General features: G+C 39.8%; 1 protein-coding gene across 6 annotated transcripts in view; it reads left to right on the top strand.

Annotated features, from left to right (window-relative positions):
• Nucleotides 1–20,437, top strand: part of dpp6a (dipeptidyl-peptidase 6a) — a 248,968-nt gene that overhangs the window by 215,020 nt on the left and 13,511 nt on the right. For all 6 annotated transcript variants that reach the window (XM_005449089.3, XM_005449090.4, XM_019362999.2 and 3 more), the window contains 9 exons: nt 4,595–4,715; nt 14,931–15,085; nt 15,235–15,332; nt 16,813–16,936; nt 17,024–17,062; nt 17,358–17,465; nt 17,789–17,880; nt 19,598–19,645; nt 19,759–19,877. In XM_005449089.3, coding sequence (XP_005449146.1) covers nt 4,595–4,715; nt 14,931–15,085; nt 15,235–15,332; nt 16,813–16,936; nt 17,024–17,062; nt 17,358–17,465; nt 17,789–17,880; nt 19,598–19,645; nt 19,759–19,877 — 904 coding nt within the window. The remainder of the gene's footprint in view (nt 1–4,594; nt 4,716–14,930; nt 15,086–15,234; nt 15,333–16,812; nt 16,937–17,023; nt 17,063–17,357; nt 17,466–17,788; nt 17,881–19,597; nt 19,646–19,758; nt 19,878–20,437) is intronic.

Genomic DNA, 20,437 nt, shown 5'->3' with positions numbered 1-20,437 from the left:
AGAAAGTGGCACAGTGGTGTAGTGTTTAGCACTGTTATGTCACACCAGGAAAGTCAGAGGAAAGAATCCAGTTTCTGCCTTTCTGCTTTTTGTGTGGACTTTGCATCTTCTCTCCAGGCTTCCTCCCACAGTCCAAAGACATGCATGAGGTTAGCTAATTAGTGATTCTAAATTGGCTGCAGGTGCAAGTGTGAATGGTTGTCTGGGATAGGCTCCACCCCCCATCCCAACAACTCTGGATTGCATTAGCAGAAGATGACTATCCCCCAAACAATGTTTGAATGTTAAAAATGCTGGCTTTGCATTGTAGTGTGCGTGGTCAAAATTAAACTTTGTGGAAACAGTGTTAAATAAGTGCAGCATTTTTGTGCCCAGAAGACAAATCAACAAACCAAACACAATAGCAGAGAGCTGCCACAAAAATGAAAACAGTATTTGGTGTGGCTTGTATTATTTTATAGCCTCTAGTGTGGGGAGTTCTCAAAGTTTTGATGACTGAGTGCCAGTTTAGGTGCCAGCACAGGCTTGAGGGCTGCACTGGAGAAATGAAAACTTGTAGATGCTGTTTTATGTTGGTAATTCTCATTTTTGTGCTTGTTTTTTTACCATTAGTCAGGAGGCCGTTATATTTCTTTACACCAGCTGTATTTGTCAAAGTTAGGAAGGTTGAGTCTGCTACAAAGGATACAACAGAGGACCTGCAGATGAAGAGAAATGCTCTCTATCTGTGCTGCTCTATCATACCATGAGATGAACTATGGATGAATAGTAGTGCATTTTGTTATGGTCACATAAAATGTTACAAGGAGCCATCACCGGTCTGCACAGTGCACTTTAAGAACCTTGGTTACTAAGTTGCTTTTCATTGATCCACTTTATCTGATAGATTCAGCAGTAATTGATGACACCTTATTACACCATAATTAAGGTGTCATGACCTTTATTACCCTTAAATTTGGTCCAAGTAAGGCCTGTATTCTGAATCGGTTTGGTCTCATTGGTGAGGTATGACAATTACCGCTCCAAGAGCATGGTCCCAGAATTGGGGCACGGCTAATCTTTGTCTTTCAAATGCCACATTTTCCTCCAGTTGTTGATATGGTGTAAGTTATAATCCTTGAAAACAAACAGTTTTGTCCCTCGGGGTTTGAATCATCCCGATGAGTCGCTGATATTTCCCAGTAAACACATTTGAAATTAAACACTGCTGTTTGAATCACAAGAAGCAATGGTCCTTTGCAACTGTTCTGAGATGAAACACCCCCCCACACACATACACCTTCTTCCTTCATCACACAATCAGACTTGTCAGGGTATTAATGAAGTTCAGTGTGTTGGTTTGCAGGGCAGTCAGACTGTGTGATTACATCCTGCAGCACAATGCTATTAATTACCTGTTATCTCGTCACTGGATTAATTAACGCTCTTGCTAGATTGATATAGCCTCAAGTTTCCCACCATTAGTCATGAAGCTGTATTACTTTCAGCTGCTGAGTTTTGTTAGCATGAAACTGAGCAGCTGGTATCCCTGAAGGTTCAGGTGCCCTCTTGTCAAGGAGGTTGCGGTTGCGAGAGACGTCCATCAACTGAAACAAGCCGACACAGACTTCGAGCCAAGGCATGTGTTGTGATATCTGCACTTCTAATATACGTAAATCAGCCCACCTGTTATCCTTTTCCCAAATCCCTTATGCACATGATTAAATCTCCTTTACGTTCCCATAGAAACTGCTCACATACATGCCCGTGCAAAAACACAGCTGTCCAGACACATGTTTAGCAATTTGTTAGGCTAAAAAGTCAGTGTAAGTGGATAAATAAGGGTCATTGTGTTTTCTCTGCAACAAAAGCAGGTCGAGGAGTTTGCTTATATACTCTTTAACATGTGGTCCACAAATATTCAAGCAGATTTGGGTGTGTTACATTAACTCCTTTCTATCTGTCTGAGCTCCTTCACAGTCACACACCTGTAAGAGCTCTGGGGTCATGTCAACAGCTGCTCTTACACAAGCTTAAAACCTAATTAAAAAAGAGACGCGATCAAGCTTTGCAGCAACAGTACCGGATCTATGGAATAATCTACATATCTGCACACAGATTTAAACTCATACATTCTCCTTGCTATTTGGCTCCAGTGTGACATTCTTGTTTTATTTTATTTTGTTTTGTATTTATTTCATATTGTCCTATTTTGATGTATGCTGTCCACAGCATTTCTGCATTTTAATGTTGATTTTCTCTGAGCTGTATATTTTTATCATACAGCACTATGGTCAACTCTGTGGTTTTAAATGTGCTTTATAAACACATTTGACTTTGACCTTGACAATACGCTACAGTCACATTAGGGAAAACTGGTTGACAACGGTGACATGAACATATTTATCGTGACCATAGTGCAGTGAACTTCTGATGTTGTTGCCTTTGAAATGGCTGCATCAAAGATGAGGGACCAGGTCTGCAATCATAGTCAGCTGCTGTCTCCAAAGCAACGTTGGTGCATTAAGATGGTAATAAAATGGTAATAAGACAGAGTCAATTTGATATTGAATGGTGTCAAGTTGGCAATTGCATGTAAACTGTTTGTGATAATCGGGTTATTAACCATGATAAATTGGCAACAATTGGAAATCTGTTGCCATCTACACAAATTAAATGGAAATTCATGTTAAATACTTCCGTCCTGAGTCCAGCCAGAACTTCATTTAGCCAGTTGAGTCAAGTTCCCTACTCCATAAACCTTCTCTCATCAGAGAATGACTAAAGTCAGGTTGCCTCCTACCAGGAGACCTGAGTGCGTGACCAGGTTGAAGTGTGTTGTACGCTCAATCTGTCTGTGACTGGCTTGTTGCCACAACTGTATGCAATCAGTTGCTAAAGTAAATGCAACAAAACCAAAAAAACACCAATAAAAATTCTGAGCAACCACAAGAAGGTTGGGAGGTTTTACTGCAGTGTGACTGAGCCATTAGAGACTTTGTGTTTGCATATGACAGTGAGACCGAGAAAGGGAAACTGCAATACAGTTTTCATTGAAATCACACTACATACAGGAGTACAATGTGTGTGACAAATAATTCAAGGCTTATTAAGTATTAAAAGTCCTCCTGCCTCCTTGGAGAATTACAAGGGAAATCCTTACTAAGAGCGAAAAGTCAAAACCCTGGAACCTACGCTTCCCATGACCATTTGACTGTCCTGACCTGGCCTAAACATTTTTCTCATCCAGCTCTATGCAATTATACACTTGGCCTCAGAATGATTAAAAGCTCCCAATACCACGTTCACACTCGGGTTAAACAAGCATAACATGTAATAACATGCCCCATTTTAGTTTAGAAAATTTAGTATGATAACATTAATTACCACTTAGATTAACTTGATTAAATATGTTGTTAAAACCTAACCTGCCCTACTCTGTGCTGGAGTGACTGGTCCAACCAGACCAAAGTATCCAGAGACTGTTCCAGATACTCTCACTGACTGCCATCAATGGTAGAATTTTACCTTCCTTCAGAGAACGGGGCCAGGTCTTCTCTCTGTGCTGTGGCCTAGATTAGCTTCTAAACAGGGACTCCATCTGTACCAGTGTGACACCAAAACACACGGGCCCACGGCTTACGTCTCCTCAGGAGAAAGTAATTGTGACACACACTGTATTACTTTTAAAGAGGGTCTGTTTGCTTAAGAAACTTTTAGCTAGCATTTTTTTTTTTTTTTTTTTGCTTTACTGTCATGTTGTTTAAACACAGCTGTCTTAGATTTCTACAGGAGATTTTCCTGTGTAGTATTTGACCCTTTTTGCACTGTTGTAAGAAGTATTTAATCAGCAAGCAGCAATCTCTAGCTCCCTGAATGGTTTCATCATTCATACAGCTCAGAGGGAATATTTGTTGGAGAATCATTCACAAGCTGATACCATGATACCTGCTTGAGGCCAAGAGATTCCAAATCCTTGAGATACCGAGCGAGCCCTTTTCTGTAATAGCCTGAGATTGATTTCAGCATGGCATTAAGGATGTAACATTTTAAAATTCCAGCCCCAAGAGCAGCCCCGCCTTACCACATTCGCTGTGGGTGCTGATGATCTATTATTCTCTGTAATGAAAGAGTTGACCTTCAGTTATCTTGAAAGCCCCGCAGGCCTGTGGAGGAGAGCGTCAAAGTCAAAATCTGGTCCCAAGGTTTGCTGTCTTATCAGAAATTGAAAAGACTTATTTTCTTGTCTTTTTACTTTTGGGGATGCTGGTTTCTCTCTAATCAAAAGGTGCTTTTGCAAATGTGTGCAGTGATGTCTTGTGTGTGAAAAGAGTGTGTTTCTGACCCTACGGTTGATGTACGGTTGATCTTATTCTTCAGTTTAAATACAACACAGTCCTCAGATTTTCTGTTTTGTGTTGTTATTGATAAAAATCGTAAGGTAAGACCTCATTCACTTTTAGGACATTTACATTTTTAGGAAAGCTGGTGTCAGTTTCATTGACACATCAATATCTGAGCTCAAGGATCTTGAGGACATGTACTTCTCTAGATGTTTTGTCAATTTTTTCATTCAAATTTTTGACTGTTTCTCTTTTATTTCTAACTCTTCCAGATCTTCATTTTTGAAAACAACATCTACTATCGGTCTAAGGTGGAGAGCCGTTCTATTCGTCTGGTATCTACTGGCAAAGAAGGTGTCATCTTCAATGGGCTCAGTGATTGGTTATATGAGGGTAAGGCAAAAGATTTTCTTGCTGCTCAAATACTATACATACAATGGTAGCATAGTAGTTGAGGAGAAGTAGACTCTTATTGCCTCCATAGGAATTATGAGCATATATGTACTTGATCCTCAGCAACTGTGAGCATTCAGGAGTGTGTTAACACAATCTTTCCAAGCATAGATGTCCTAGCAAATTAGCAAATTTGGACTATGCAATGCTCAGAGAAACTGCAGGAAACCCAAGTGCTAAGTGTTTGGAAGGTTTGCCAGAAGAAAGTGTCTCTCTAAAGAAAAAAGAACATGACAACACAGCTTAGGTTTGTCAGGTTGCTTCTGAAAAAACCACAAGACTTTTAGAACAATGTCCTTTGGACAGACGAGCAAAATGGAGATGTATGTGTCATTTAACAAAAAAACAAACGCAGCATATTGGCACAAACATTTTATACCAATTTTCAGGATGATGATTTGGGTTTGTTTTGCAGCCACAGGACCTGGGCACCTTGCAGTCATTGAATTGACCACAAATTCCCCTCCATATCAGTGTGATTAGAGTTAAATGTGAGGGAATCTATCCGAGAGATGAAGCTTATCCAAATTTGGGTCTTGCAATCAGACAATGATCCCAAGCACAACAGCTAATTTACAGCAGACTAGCTTAAAAAGGAAATGGCAGAATTAAAGTCCAGACTTTGGCCAGATTAAAATGTGGTGGTTTGACCGCAAGATAGCTGTGCATAAAAAAATGCTTACAAACTTCAAAGAACTGAAGCAATATTGTGAAGAAGACTGATAAAGTTTTGATGTGACCGTATGTATGTAACAAGGCATTATGTTTAATGGTTCTCTCTCCTCTCTACTTTCGTAAGCTAAGCTACCCATTACAGGCTGTAGTCTTACGTTTACCATACAGACATAAGATTGACATGCATTTTCTCATCTAACTCTTTCCATGAAAGAAAATAAGTGTGTTAGTTCTGATAACAATTAGGGAAAACATGTAGTAAACCTCTTTCGTCCTGTGTATTCTCCTTGTATTACATTTTTCTAATTTGAACACTCTGCAGCAGCTCAGGTATTTAGAAGTAATGACATGAGACAGCATGACTCCCAAGTGTCTGTAGCCACATTAGTATTTTTTGCATGTAGCGCTTGATTTCCTGCAGGTAAATTAAAAAATGGATATCCTGTCAATTTGCTTCTGCTTTACACAGCCCTGAAAACGAATGAATGTTCTACATCAGTTGATGTGCATTAACTCGGCGGCTGTGTGTGTGTTGTGCATTAAGATATAGATGTCAAAGTGCTCTCCGAGCGTCAACACCACCGATCAAAGCTCACCTGTACGCCTCACAGTATAAACCGTGACAGGGACTGTGTTAGCATTCAACTAATGAATTTATATCTGCTGCGCTGGGTGAACACTCTGCTCCAGTGGAACGGTGTTTTAATAACGGAGCAGGAGGGAGATGGGGAGCAGCAGACTCACAGATACAGAGATAGCAGAAATGGAGACAGCCAGTGATACACAACAAGCTGTTAATCTTGGAGTAACGCTAAACATCACATATATGTTTGAAAGTGTGAGGCTGCCACCAAGGAGATGTCAGGGTTTAGATGCTGTGGCAGAGAGGTTATCTGAGGTCACCGGTGCATCAGGATTAGAGCCCGTTGGCTGCCTTTCCTGCACACTTCATCTGTTTTTATTTAATGTTGTCCACCCACAGCCCTCTTATCTCCGCATTAACCAAGCTGATATTTGAAAGCAAGTCCATTCTTCAAGAGCAATATCCATTCTGAGCCATTTAAACATTAATCAGAGTGATATTGCAGTGTCTGACCCCATATTTATGGGTTGCTGAAGGCCTGATAATTTACACTCCTCATTTATTGACCAGATAAATCTTTCACTCAGAGATAAAAGATAGAATCTGCTTCATAATGTTGAGATAAAAGTGAATCATAGGACTATACAATTGGTTTTGTGTGCTTTGAGTGCACAGTGTGATGTGGTAAAGTGTTTTAGTTTGAGAAAAAAATGGGCTATTTTATTATCTCAACACAACACATTTGAAAGCCTGTCATCAGAATTATGTTTATTCAATAATGGAGGGATTTTTCAAAGACAACAAAACAGGCTTGTTGTGTTTTTTTATGGTTGGAAAACATTGGCTAGAGACCATTATTATGACCAAGAATGATTTTGTTGGATCAGGTGCGTGACCACTCACAGTCAGTTTCTGTCTTCAAAGTGACTTTTTGTGCATCAAAACAGCAATAAAAAGACAAGACAGAGTCTGCACTTGAATGAGGTCAGGTTGGCTGCTGTTTGTCATAAATTGGCAATCATGAAGCTCTTGCAGTCTACATACACAAATATCCATGTTAAACAGAAATTCACATTACATTCATAATCTCGCCAGAGCCTCATTGATTTGAAACAGAAATTCCTCCACAATTAGTGATGTATTTGCTGAAGGACAGTGATTTAACTGTAAACTGACATAGGCACTCATCAGTTTACAGTTATACACCAGAATACGACCAGGTGTCCTCTATTTCAAAGAGATGTATCACAGATGAGTAGCGCACATGGGAGCAGACTGGCGCAGATTGATTGCAACATGTTGGCTGTCTTTCTGCCTTTATAAATTAGAAAGGAGTTATTTGAAAACTTGTCAGAGTGCAGTTGCAGTCAGTCCAAGCCAGAACGTGATTGTTTGCCATCAGACAACCTGTGCAGTCAACTTGACTGTGCTTGCCCACAGGTTGAAGGGGTTGCACGCGTAATTGTTGCAATGACTTTTAATCTGTAATGCAGTCCCTCAGCAGCTCCTGATTTTCTCATTTTTTTTCGTAGTGGCAGGGAATTTCCCTCTTATTTTTAGGCTAGTGCAACTAAGCTATTAGTTAATTTTCTTTCAGTTCACTCTTTTCCCCAGAGAAGGTGGATAGGGTTGTGCTGGTAATGACTATGATTGTATAAAGATACCCCTGACATCATACAAAAAACCCCCCAAAACTCTGGCATTCAGAGTAGCCTGAAATTGAAGCATTTGTTTAATATGAGCCTCCACGATTCTAACAGTATATACAGGGGTTAATATAAAATAATGAAAAGGATAATAACTCTTCTTTACTGCTGTATTTTATGCGGTATCATTTTGAACAAAACTGTGCCTCAAGCTTTGTGGCAACAGTTTGGCTAAATCTCTTTCTTGTTTCAGCGTGACCCTTGGCCCATGTCATAGAGCCAGGTCCTCAAGTCACCACTTCAACCCCATCTACCATCTTTGCGTCTGTAAGCCAGACCCTAACACCCAACATTGGTGTTGGAACTCACCAGCGCTCACATGGCCAAGTGAAACCAAATATCTGCAGCCAATTTGCAAAGTCTGGTAGAAAGCCTGAAGCCAGAAGAGTGGAGGGAGTGAAAACTGGGCAATAATGGCAATGGATATGGAATGAGGCTTTTATTAAGTTCATATTGGATGTAAATCTATGCCAAAATGTCTTGGAACCAGCTGATTTTGATGGCCTCATTATGCCAGGTTTTATTTTTTTATTTATCTTCCTTTGAGAATGCACTAAAAGTCCTTTTCATTCCCATTAATAATAAATCTCTTTTGAAAAACTTGTATTTGTAAGCCTGTAAATAGATTTGGCATTAGCCCAGATATGATGCAAGCATTTGCAGGCAAGCTTAGAAGCCTCGCAAGCTTAGAAGCCTCGCCAGCTTGTGTAATGTTTACATTCATCAGCAAGACTGCAAGGCAGAAGACTTTCCATGCTAATGACTCAGGCCATCCTCCAGCCAAGGTCAAACTGAGGGTCACACTGCTGCTGAGGAGAAATGAGGTCTTAAGCTGTGCCTGTCGCTGTGCAGCAGATTTGATGCTAACGGGTGAAAAGGTTGGCAAATAATCTCCCAGGGCTTGAATATCCTCTTGCTTGCAATGTTGTCTTAATCCGTAAATGTGTGTGTGTGTGTGTGTGTGTGTGCTAGTAATGTGCAGACAGCAGAAATGGAGAGAGAAGGGAGAAAAGAAGAAAAGCAAAATTAAAAAAGAGGAAATGCAGCCAAGAGCGCCATTGGGCTGTGTGTAATAGTCATGTGTTCTGTCATCTGTTGGCTGTCTGATTATTGAGGCTGTACTGATACTGACACATCCTGCAGTGTGACACAGCCCAAGGAAATGGCTGTTTATTAGGCTCTGGTGTGCCCAGATAAAAACCCGCTGTTGCTTTGATTTTACTTGTGTTTGCCCCTTAGATATTTGGCTAGATGAATGTTTGCATCGAGAGGCTTGTTTGTAGGGGTTGTTTCTGTTTATCAGTCTGTTTGTGTCAGACTCTGCAGGAGATAGAGTAACCACATAATCAACACTTGTGCACTGGAAAGAGAAAGATTAATAAAGGGAGTGAAAATATGGGCTTTAGTTTGTTGAGAGTACAGTCTGAAACAGACGGGAGAAATAGTTTTGTAGAACTTTCTCAGTGGATGTGAGTCGTGCTGTTTGAAGATTATCAGACAAAATAAGGTCTGTATTGTCCAGCCTTCTTGGCACAAGAGAAACAGTGATTGTGTAATTTCTTTTTTAATTTGATCTTTGTAGTGATTTGGAGTTGCCAGTAAACACAACTGGCAATTCTTTTGTCACTTCAGAAACATCTGAAGTGTTTAGGACTAGACTGACAACTTGTAATTGGACCTTCTACTTCTCAGTTTTACCAATTGTGGTAGTAGAGAACTGTTTTAATTCAGATCATTTTTAACACATTTCTAAGTGAATTTCAATAGTGTAGAGTTACCTGAAATCGAACATCCATCAGTCCAACCATCCATTGTCTTCCACTTATCCCAAGTTGGGTCATGGTGGCAGCAGGCTAAGCAGGATATTACAGATGTCCTTCTTCCCATCCACACTTTTCTGTTCCTCCTGGGGAATTCCAAGGCATCCCCAATCCAGATGAGATATATATTTGGGTGTACCTCACCTCCTCCCAGTTGGGCATGCCCAGAAGACCTCCAAAAGAAGCCACTCAGGAGGCCACCTAGCCAGATGTCCAAACCACCTCAACTGGCTTGTTTCGACATACAGGAACAGCACGTCTACTCCAAGATCCCTCCAAAAGTCTGAGATCCTCGTCCTATTTCTAAGGCTGAGACACCCTTTAGTTGCTTGTATCCGTGACCTTACTCTTTCGGTCATCACTCATATTTCATGACCATGCAGAGGGTGATGGTTGGGACACAGTAGACGGACTGGTAAATTTAAAGCTTCAATTTTCAGCTTTGCTCTCTTTTCACTACAACAGTCTGGTACAACACCTGCAGTACTTCTAGTGCCCCATCAGCATCAGCAGTACTGCCCCAGCTCGCACAACTATCACTTGAATTAGACACTTGAATTACCTTGCTTGAAGCCTCTCTCCCCCAATCCAGAGGAAGCATTCCCCCTGTTTTCTGACAGAAAACCATACCCTCAGGTTAGAAGGTGCTCACTTTTATCCCAGCCATTTCACACTTGGCTGGAAACCAGTTCAGTGCATAGTGAAGGTCACGCTCTGATGAAGCCAACATAACCACATCATCCGCAAAAAGTAAGGATCCTATTCTGAGGTTCTCATAGCAGACACCCTCCTCACCCTGTCTACACCTTGAGATGTGACAAGGGGTAGCCTAACACTGACTGAAAATGTGCAATCACTGTGGTTAGACATGAACCTGAAGTCCAGAACAGTGGAGTCTAATTGTGGTTTCCATTGTAATCTCTATGGTAAACCTGGGACAAATACCAGACATTTTACAGTCATCAAAATAACAAATACTGACAGTGAAGCTAATAAAAACTAATAATTAGTTTTGGTCATTCATGAGTGCATCTTCTTGTTGGTGCTCAGAGGTACTAGTATATGAAGTTTAGTGTTTTCTGTTGATTCAGTGAAACATTTTTACGTTTAGGTCCAACTTCAAGCTGCCCCTGTGTATAACACTGAACTGACTGTATTTACTTCTAGTGCCCTGACAAAGGCTCTGTTCCAAAGCACGTATTTCTCTTTTGATGTGAGACAGATTGTATTTTGTTCTCGCTGACTAGGACGTTTGAGGTGTGGTATTTTTTCTTTTTCTTTACCTTCTCCTACATTTTGTGGGGAGTGTAACATTAAAGTGGTACTCGTAAGAGACCAAAGAAGTTAAAAAATTGAAGAGGTTTAAGCTCAAAATTGCTGGACCTTATGTTTTGCAGACTCCAGTTCAGTAAGTGTCTGCTATAGGCAGCAGAAGCCATAATGTTATGTCTGGACTGGACACTGTTCAACTTTCTGAAAAAAGTCACTATCCTTATGAGGTTTGAGGTCTATATTTCAAAGTAAATTGGCTTGCACCATATAACTAGAAAAACTAAATGCCAACTTTACAAAGCGTGTTTGAGGAAAGAATAAAAACATGGGTCAGTTTAACCTTGTAAACCCACAAATGCTGTTTTCTGTAGTCATCCCTCTATTTTTAAACACTGTAACATGTTCACATCGCATCTTTTTGTTAATGTGCAAAATGCTGGGCTTATGTTGAAGCTACTTATCAAGTTCTTGGTTAGAGGAAACTCTTTACCTTATCATGTAAAGTGTCCTGCTCTGACTTGTGTTGCCAGTTGATGCTAGATAAATATAACTGAACTGAAATTACAGGAAGTGAACTGTTGCAAGATCTGTAGATGTAAAGTGGCTAAATCCTCTTGTACCTTTTTAAAATCTTCTTTCTGAATATAAACCTGCAAAACCAATGCCCTGTAATACAGTGTTCATCCTTCGGTTTCCTAAGCCAGAACTACAAACAGATTATTTGCAGGCTTTGTAGATGCTCTGCAAAATCTCACTTCTTCTGTCATGTGCTTCTCTGCTAATGCTTAATTATCGCTTGCAACACATCCTCAATCTGCACACTGATAGTTGTGCTGTATTTATAGTATCAGCACCTTTATTGGCATATTTTTGTGGCGCTTTGGCTGGAAGACTAGATTGTCATGCCATCGAACCAGTTTGGTTGTCGGCAAGCCAGAATGAAGGGCTAGCAGGACTTGACCATGCCAGGTATATGTAGTTGTATTCAATTCTGTGCTCTGTGGTTAAAATTCACTTAATTGGACGTGTAATATTTGAACTGTGTAGTTTTTTGTTTGTTTGTTTGTTTTGGCAGAGGTGACTGGGGGGTTAATTCAAATGTTTTAGCTCGTATTGGTACAAATGTCAAAAACCCAACTCATCTCAAAGAGAAAAATAGCTGGACTCCAAAACAGAGGAGCAGTGACCTAGAAGTATGCACCAGACACTAAAGACAAAGGCAGGCTTTCCTTCTGTGCTGCATTGCTTCTTCACCTTGTGTTTAGCATGTATCTCTGCTGCCCTCTGTTGGATGCATGTGGTCATTTTTTTTCTAAATACTCAGAAGGATTCGTGGTGTGATTGTGCCACAGTTTACGGAATATTTGCAGCATTTTTATATATTTTTTTGTATCCTGTTAATGTTTTTTTTTAAAACAACTATTTGCAACCTTGGATGTCTGATCTTTTTTTCTTGTTAGCTCAGCTTTGCTGAATCTGTCACCTTGCACTCATTATTTCCCAATGGCCACTTGACTTATGGCATCTCATGCATTAATAATGTCTTTTACTCAGTGTATAATGTAGTCTGCACACCAGGATGGAGAACATGGACAAAGGAGATGAGCCTCCGACAGCTCACCTTCGTAATCGTTACAATGAGGTGGGCTGTAAAAAGACAGGAGATGTGATCTCATTACTTAAGAGAGAAAATGAGAGCTGGCTCATTAAAAGTGGTTCGCTCACAGCCTCTTCTCTTGGTTTCTCTCCCTTTTGTCCCTGCACATTCTTTTGTAATCACACACCTATCAGGACACTTCCAGAGACGTAACTGCTTTCTCCTTGACTGGCCAAGGTGACTGGGCGTCCCCAGCCGAGTGGATCTGACAGCTCGGCGGTTCCACTCCGCGCGGAAAGCCTTTTAAGCTGCCGCCGGTGAAGTTGGCACGCAGCGGTAGAATTGGCCATGCGGGAAATCATTTTTATATTTTATTTTATTTTTCATCATTTACAAATGCAATCCATGCTTTGTTGTGCTGTGCTGCTCTGTTCAGCATCAGACAATGAGATCCAATCATTCCCCACTGAGCACTGCCAGCAGGGTGCAAGTGGGCACACAAGGGAGACTGAGAGACCAAAGACTAATAGGACTAAAAGCTTCCATTAGCCCTTTTCCTTCTAATGTTACTTCCACAGGGATGTATATTGTTTCAGGTTCTTTAAAGGAACCCATTCAGCTCATTTCCAACTCATATTTTCATTTCCAACAACAACAACAACTCTCAACAAGTGTAGCTTTGCATGATGCACAATTCACAATAATTCTTATATAATTTATACCGACCCTTGGTGCAGCTATATTCCCTTCCCTCTCTCTGTATGGCAGGGTTCTTTGATTGGTTGCGTTTGGCAAACAATAGTTTTGAACAGCAGGTGGGTGGGCCTTCTGTTTTGACAGTAACTGAGATTTCCATATTATGGATATCCCCACTCTTTAACTTCATACAGATCCAAGCGTAGAAACAACTGCCTGAAATAGAATGTTTAGAGCACTTCAAATGCTCATTTTAGCTAATTTAAGACAAAATTACTTCTCCATATGCTTGCAATAGATATATATAGATAGATAGATAGATAGATAGATAGATAGATACTGTATGACATATGATAAAATAAGGCAAACCATAGTCTGAAACAGTGAAACACATGAAACAGTGTCCATCAGTAGAAAGTTACAAGCACAACTACTTTTGCAGAACTGCGTAAGAGAACAATGTACATAGGCGTCTGTACCGAAGGTGTTTGACAAATGATGCTGCATATCAAGTAATTCCACCAAGCGATGCGTGGTTAATGAAAATGCTAATTGGTAGTTGATGTTGTTAATTCCCCAAAGCCAGCACCCAGTCCCACAGATAAACAGCATTAATGAAATTTTAATTGCAAAAGTTGATATAAATGTAGCTAGTGGCAGGCTGTAACAATGAGTCGGAGTGTTTTTGATACCGTCTGCATTGTCGCCACAGACTTAGTAATGAAGTAGGATTGTCAAGGCTATGCTTTATGCTGCCAAAAAGTTCCCTCAGTGAGCTTTTATTTGCATAATTTCCTAATGAGACACTCTGTGTTGACAGACGCAATTGTGTGTGTGTGTGTCTGTCTTTGTGTTGCAAAGGAGATGAAGGGCCTAGACTGCTCTCGTTTCCCTGTTATTCTCTCTGTATATGTAAAACAGGAGTGTCTGTGATCGCCATGTTATTTTACGTGGACACGCTTGCACACAGAGGGGCCTCTTGCTGAAAATGGTACACACAGACATGTAGTAATGACCCAGAAAGTTATCTGTGCTGTGGTACCTGGTGAGAAAGTGCTGTTAGGTTTATTTCAAGGAAATGTAGCTGAGTTCTATTTTGGTCAGCATGCTGTGTACTGAGATTAAATGCTGTTGTGATTTATGACTTCAAACTTTTGGGTAGCAAGTGGTTTCACATGTAGGTTTAAGAGAGAGTGAGTGAGTGGGAGATTCCAAATTTAGCAGCTCAGGGACAAAGTATAGTTGTATGTATAGTATGTTACTGAGAGGACAAAGAGAGTATCTTTGAATTTTTTATCTGTTTGACCAAATTAGGGAAAAAGTCAACAGTAGTATTTTTAAAATAATCTTCACTGCTTCTCCTTCCCCTATTCATACAAACACTCACCCACCAATTGTGGCTCAGTGTCCTGGCCAAGGGCACTTTGGCATGTGGAGGATTCAAGAAAAACTTCCTCTTTCACCTGAATAGTTGAGGGATTTTCTACTTTAAGGACGGAGTTATCATACTGTTTATGCTTGACTTTCTTTTTCTTTTGACAAGTCAGGGCTAAGTCCCATATGCTGATCAGTGGGAGAAAGAAAAAAGAGGCAAAACAATACAAATGATGCTAGTAATCATAAAGAGCATTTATAAAATTCAAAATGCAGTTTTTCCCCAGAACACCTGCTCCATTATAATCCCAACAAGTAACAACCATGTGATGCTGTTGGCCTGCAGCTATGTAATTCACTTTTGTCTTTGCTGTTGGATTGTGTTATTCACTATGATTATGATTGATGGTCATTTTCTATTTGCTCTTCCAGAGGAGATTTTCCAGTCCCATATTGCCCACTGGTGGTCTCCAGATGGTGCCAGGTTAGCATACGCCACCATCAATGACACCTTGGTGCCCAGGATGGAGCTGCCAATGTTTACAGGCTCACCCTACCCAATAGGGAAAGAGTACCATTACCCTAAGGTATACTTTTTGCTTCTTTAAACATCTGTACTGATGCGGATAGTTTAAATTATAGAAATTGAATGGTTTAAGCAAAGTGTTTTTATGTTTTGCTTTGTTTTTTATGGGACATTATGCTCAATTACTCACTTTGTTTTCATTCTGATCAGGCTGGAGAGGAAAATCCAGTCATCACTCTTTATGTCGTGAACCTTAACGGCCCTCTGCACACCATTGAAATGAGGAGGCCAGATGATCCCAGGATAGGGTGAGTCATCCAAAACTATCAAACAGTCTACCTCTGTGCTCAGTCAACCGATGAACATTTTACACTTCGTAGATTTGGCTCAGATTTGCAGTCACATAAAACCGATGGAAAAATCATTGGCTTTTTTTGGCATATCTGTACAAACAGTCAAGATGTGATTGCAGGACAGACTTTAAGCTTCAGTTAAAGAGGGTTTATAACTTTTGTAGGATTTAGAGTATTTAGAGTCCGCAGTTCAGAGACTCAAAAGTAATTGGACAATTATAATTGTGCTGTAACTGTATGATTTTCATTAAAGTGCAATATATTTTAAATAATTTGGAGATCTTTCTTCAAACCCTTGCCAGATATAGTATCTACATCCTTTTCTATTTTCTCCTAAATGAGTTAGAAAACTCTTTAGACACCACACACTTGAGAAGCAAAATCCTAGACCTATCAAAGGCTTTAAAAAGACACGTCACTCCCCAATGAGGCTTTATTTAACCAAATGTATAGGTGTACTTACCTTAGTGACATGACTGATATATTTTCATTTATTAAATAATGTAGATTGCAAAAAAGTGACTTTTTAATTTATATTTATTCTTTTTTTACAGTGTGTTTTTTTGTCACATTTGTATATTTACACAGTTTTCTGCATAACAAATATATGCTACCACATTCTTGTCGCATGTCTCAAGTCAGCACAATTCTTACACTAATATGTTTGAATGGGAAGTATATTTTATCTGCAGAGTCACTATAACAATCAAGGAAACGGACCTTTTAAATGTCAGCCTGCATATGTTAACCCAAATCTTAGTCTACTGTTCTAAAGCTAACTAAATGCCTCATCCTAAATATTTTTTTTAATTAATCATTAATTATGTATATTATGTAAATCAGTAAGAACAATAACTTAAAATTTAAAATAAAACAAGGTTAAAGATACCTCTTATCAGGGACTTGTAACTGATGTGTGCAGCTTCCCTGCCGACCCATCCAGTGTCCAAATATGGAGATTTTATCCCTTTCCTGTACAACAATGAAAAATGAAGATGAAAAAAATTTTAATGTCCAGGATCACAAATCTGTAGATCAACAGAAAAGTCCTAAATATTAGTTCTATATGCGTGTGTTATCATAGGTGATGCAAAGCAATATGTATTTTTGGATAATAAAATATTTTTGAATACAGTATATTACAGAGGCATAGTGGGTATTTTTTATTATATGATATGCTGCACAGACTGGGGAATTTTCTGTCCCCAGTGATGCATTTTTCCTTAATAGGGTGTTGTGTGTAGTTCCATTAAGTTTAATGCCTCTATTTAGTCTCTTCATATTTACAGCCTATTTTTTCCACCTCTTTATACGCTGCTTGATTTCTCTGTATTCAGATGCAACCATTTTCTCACTTTTTCCATCATCTTATTTTTACCCATATTGCAGCTGATACCAACAATAATAAATGCTAAATATGCTTTCTGTTTGCCAGTGAGTACTATGTGACCATGGTGAAATGGGCCACCACCACCAAACTAGCCATTAATTGGCTGAACAGAGCACAGAACATCTCAATCCTCACACTGTGTGAGGCTACAACAGGAGTCTGCACTAAGGTGAGCACAGTGTGCATGGTGCATGTGCCGCATGTATGAAAGGCTGTTTCTTTATCCCAACTGAAATCTGTTTATCTGTTTCTACAGAAACACGAAGATGAAAGTGAAGGGTGGCTTCACAGGCAGGTGAGAATGATAATACACACGTGTGTGTAAGGTGGATTTAGAGTATTAAGGCACTGAGGTACTTATCCTTTCTTTTGTAGCAGTCATTAAATTATAGCCACTGTTTACTTGCTTTGTTGCCTGGCATTTCTTGCTTTGTTCCAAGCTGTGTATGCTGTCTTTTTAAATTATAACACGGGAATGCCTTTGTATAATTACTGCATTAAGCAGCCTGCGTATTTAGTTGTCTCTAGCAGTCTTTATTTTATGTCTTGTTAAGTGAAAACACTTAGATCAACCCTCTCTGTGTATTCAGAATGAGAAGCCGCTTTTTTCCAAAGATGGCCTGAAGCTGTTCTTCACACGGGCCATCCCTCAAGGAGGCAGGGGCAAATTCTTTCACATCTCCATGTCCATCTCCCAGGTGAGAGAATATTTGTATGCCAAGTATTTGCATCACTAACTTGAACTTAACTTGGAACTGATGAATATTTCATATCAAACTTTCAAAAAGTCTGGCCCTTATTAATGAAAAATTTTTAAAAGACATTTTGTATACATAATTCCTCCTAGATGATTATTTCCAGTAGTTTCTGTCACCTGTAAATTGCCAAGGTGGTACATCTGGTGTTTCTTGCAGTGACTGTAGTGAAATATTTGTCCTGTTCCTGTCACATACAGAAAATGTCGGTGGCATTGGAGGATAGCTATCATATTTTTGCTGTTTTTGCTTCTCTACACCCACAGCCCAACATTAGTACAGACACACTGCAGTCTATCACATCTGGAGACTGGGATGTCACTCAAGTTCTGGCCTACAACGAGGAGAACCAACTGATGTGAGCATGCACAAACCCCCAAGCCGCCACCAGAGCTCAATCATAGTAAAAAGCATGTTACCACACATTTGCGACTGTTTACATTTACTCTAGGTTAACATATACTCACCACCCACTTTGTTAGGTACACCTGTTCAACTGCACATTAACGCAAACATCTAATTGGGTTATTTAACCTCAAAAATATCTGCAGAAGTTCAAACCAAGCTTTAAATGGTAAAGAAAAAGTATTTAGCTTACTTTGACTGTGGCGTGGTTGTTGGTGCCAAGCAGGTTGATCTGTTGATATTTACCCATACTCTCTTCATCTACATTTCTTTGGGTTTACAGAGAATGGTCAAAAAAAATGAAAAATATCCAGTAAACAATAGCTCCCTGGGTGAAAATGCCTCGTTGATGCCAGTGGTCAGGGTAGAATTCCAAGAGTGCTTTGAGCTGATAGGAAGCCAACAGTAACTCAAGTAACAACTCACTACAACCAAGATATGCAGACGAGGATCTCTGAATGCACAACACATTGAACCTTGATGGGGTACAGCAGCAGAGGACCACACTGAGTGCCACTCCAATAAGCTTAGAATAAACTGACGTTACAATTCACACCAAAATTGGGCAACAGAAGATTGGAAAACCCAAATGGAATTCACGGTCACCAGATCTCGATCCAGGTATCACCTTTGTGATGTGAGGGAACAGGAGATTTGCACTGTGGCGTCTGCAGACAAATCTGCAGCAACTGTGTGATGCTGTCATGTCAATATGGACCAAAATCTCTCAGAATTTTTCCAGCACCTGGATGAATCTATGTCATTAAGAATTGAGACAGGTTTGAAGGCAAAAGGGTGCCCAACCCATTAATAGCAAGGTACGCCTAAAGCTGGGGTGTCGAACTCCAGGCCTCGAGGGCCGGTGTCCTGCAGGTTTTAGATCTCACCCTGGGTCAACACACCTGAATCAAATGATTAGTTCATTACCAGGCCTCTGGAGAACTTCAAGACATGTTGAGGAGGTAATTTAGCCATTTAAATCAGCTGTGTTGGATCAAGGACACATCTAAAACCTGCAGGACACCGGCCCTCGAGGCCTGGAGTTCGACACCTGTGGCCTAAAGAGTCTTATGTGGTCATAATGATAAACAGATAAATGAGTGTAGCAATTCAGCACTATGGACAGAGGCAACCCCATCATTTCAGTGGTTTGACAATAAAATTATTCTTCATTTTTATTATAAAGGTTTATACTGGATATGGTCTTTAGTACTGAAATATTGGGAAATAGATGCTCTATTGTGCCATCTCAAATAATTCCACACAACAAACTGCCCTGAATGCACACACATAAAAACCGCCTTGAGTCTCTATTGCACCCATGAGGAGTGTGACTCATCCCCATCAGTCCCTGATAATTTCACTCCCACTGTGATCTGACTAGCATGACTTCACATATTTACACCCTCATCCAAACATATATAGAAACACAGTTCCTCTTTTTTCCTGAGAGTTGCAGGGATTTGAAAGAATCTCAGCCAAACAGGGGTAAGATTTGTCCCATTTCTGTTCTGGATTCTTTTATAAAACATCTTTTCTAGTCGGGTATTACTGGGGTAGTTCCAAAGCTGACTGGGGAAAATAGCTCTGCTAAAGTCACAGAGTAGACCAAAAATAACAATTATACATAACTGTCATTCCATGTTTGTGTTTTTTATATGTTTACACAGATACTTCTTGAGCACTGAAGATGGTCCAAAGCGAAGGCATTTGTACAGGTAATAGCTGTTCGAACTTATACTGCACTTGAAAAACTAGTGGCTTTGATAGTCGGGAAAATTTGTTTTTTAGTTTCAATGTTAAAAACAAACACTCATATTTATTTTCATAGTGCGGACACATTTGGCTCATTCAACCGTCGCTGTCTGACCTGCGCCTTGTCCAACAGCTGTGGATATATCAGTGGCTCCTTCAGCCACAACATGAGCTACTTCCTGCTCAACTGCCAAGGTAGTAGCATGTTTGAATCCAGCCTCTGTTTAGCTTATCCACTTAAAGATGTCACGCAGGGCTCTCTTTCAACAATGAAGTTGCAAACTGCATGAGTGCAAAATTTTAAAGTGGGCATCCTGCTATTTTTATTACATCACAGTGTGCCATGTGCAAGGAGACAATGCAATTCTGTGATGATAAATCAGCCATCATATAAATGGCCAATCCTCCAGTTTGTATTTCTTATTTGTTTATACTTTCAGGGACAATACACATTAATCAACATTACTACAAGTGTACCAGTGGGTTTAATATATTACCACAGAGTAATTTTTCAACTGTTGACCCCTGGCCAGATGTTAAATTAGCCTTTAAAAGAATAAATGAATATTTAAAAGCCTCAAAACTGTAAAAAGCTATAGAAAGAAGAAGTCAAAAGAGAAGTGCAGGCTGTTAAAATGCAACCACATAATATCCTGTTGTATTACACATGATGAGTATAAGCCAGAGGATACAGATAGATAAAATGTCATATCGTATCATAATGTTAAGCTTTAAAATTTGGTTTGTTTTGAAGT

The sequence above is a fragment of the Oreochromis niloticus genome, linkage group LG9 (assembly GCF_001858045.2).
Source record: "Oreochromis niloticus isolate F11D_XX linkage group LG9, O_niloticus_UMD_NMBU, whole genome shotgun sequence".
In the NCBI taxonomy this organism is placed as follows: Eukaryota; Metazoa; Chordata; class Actinopteri; order Cichliformes; family Cichlidae; genus Oreochromis; species Oreochromis niloticus.
The sequence above is the reverse complement of the archived record's forward strand: the minus strand, read 5'-3'. Positions and strand labels throughout refer to the sequence as shown.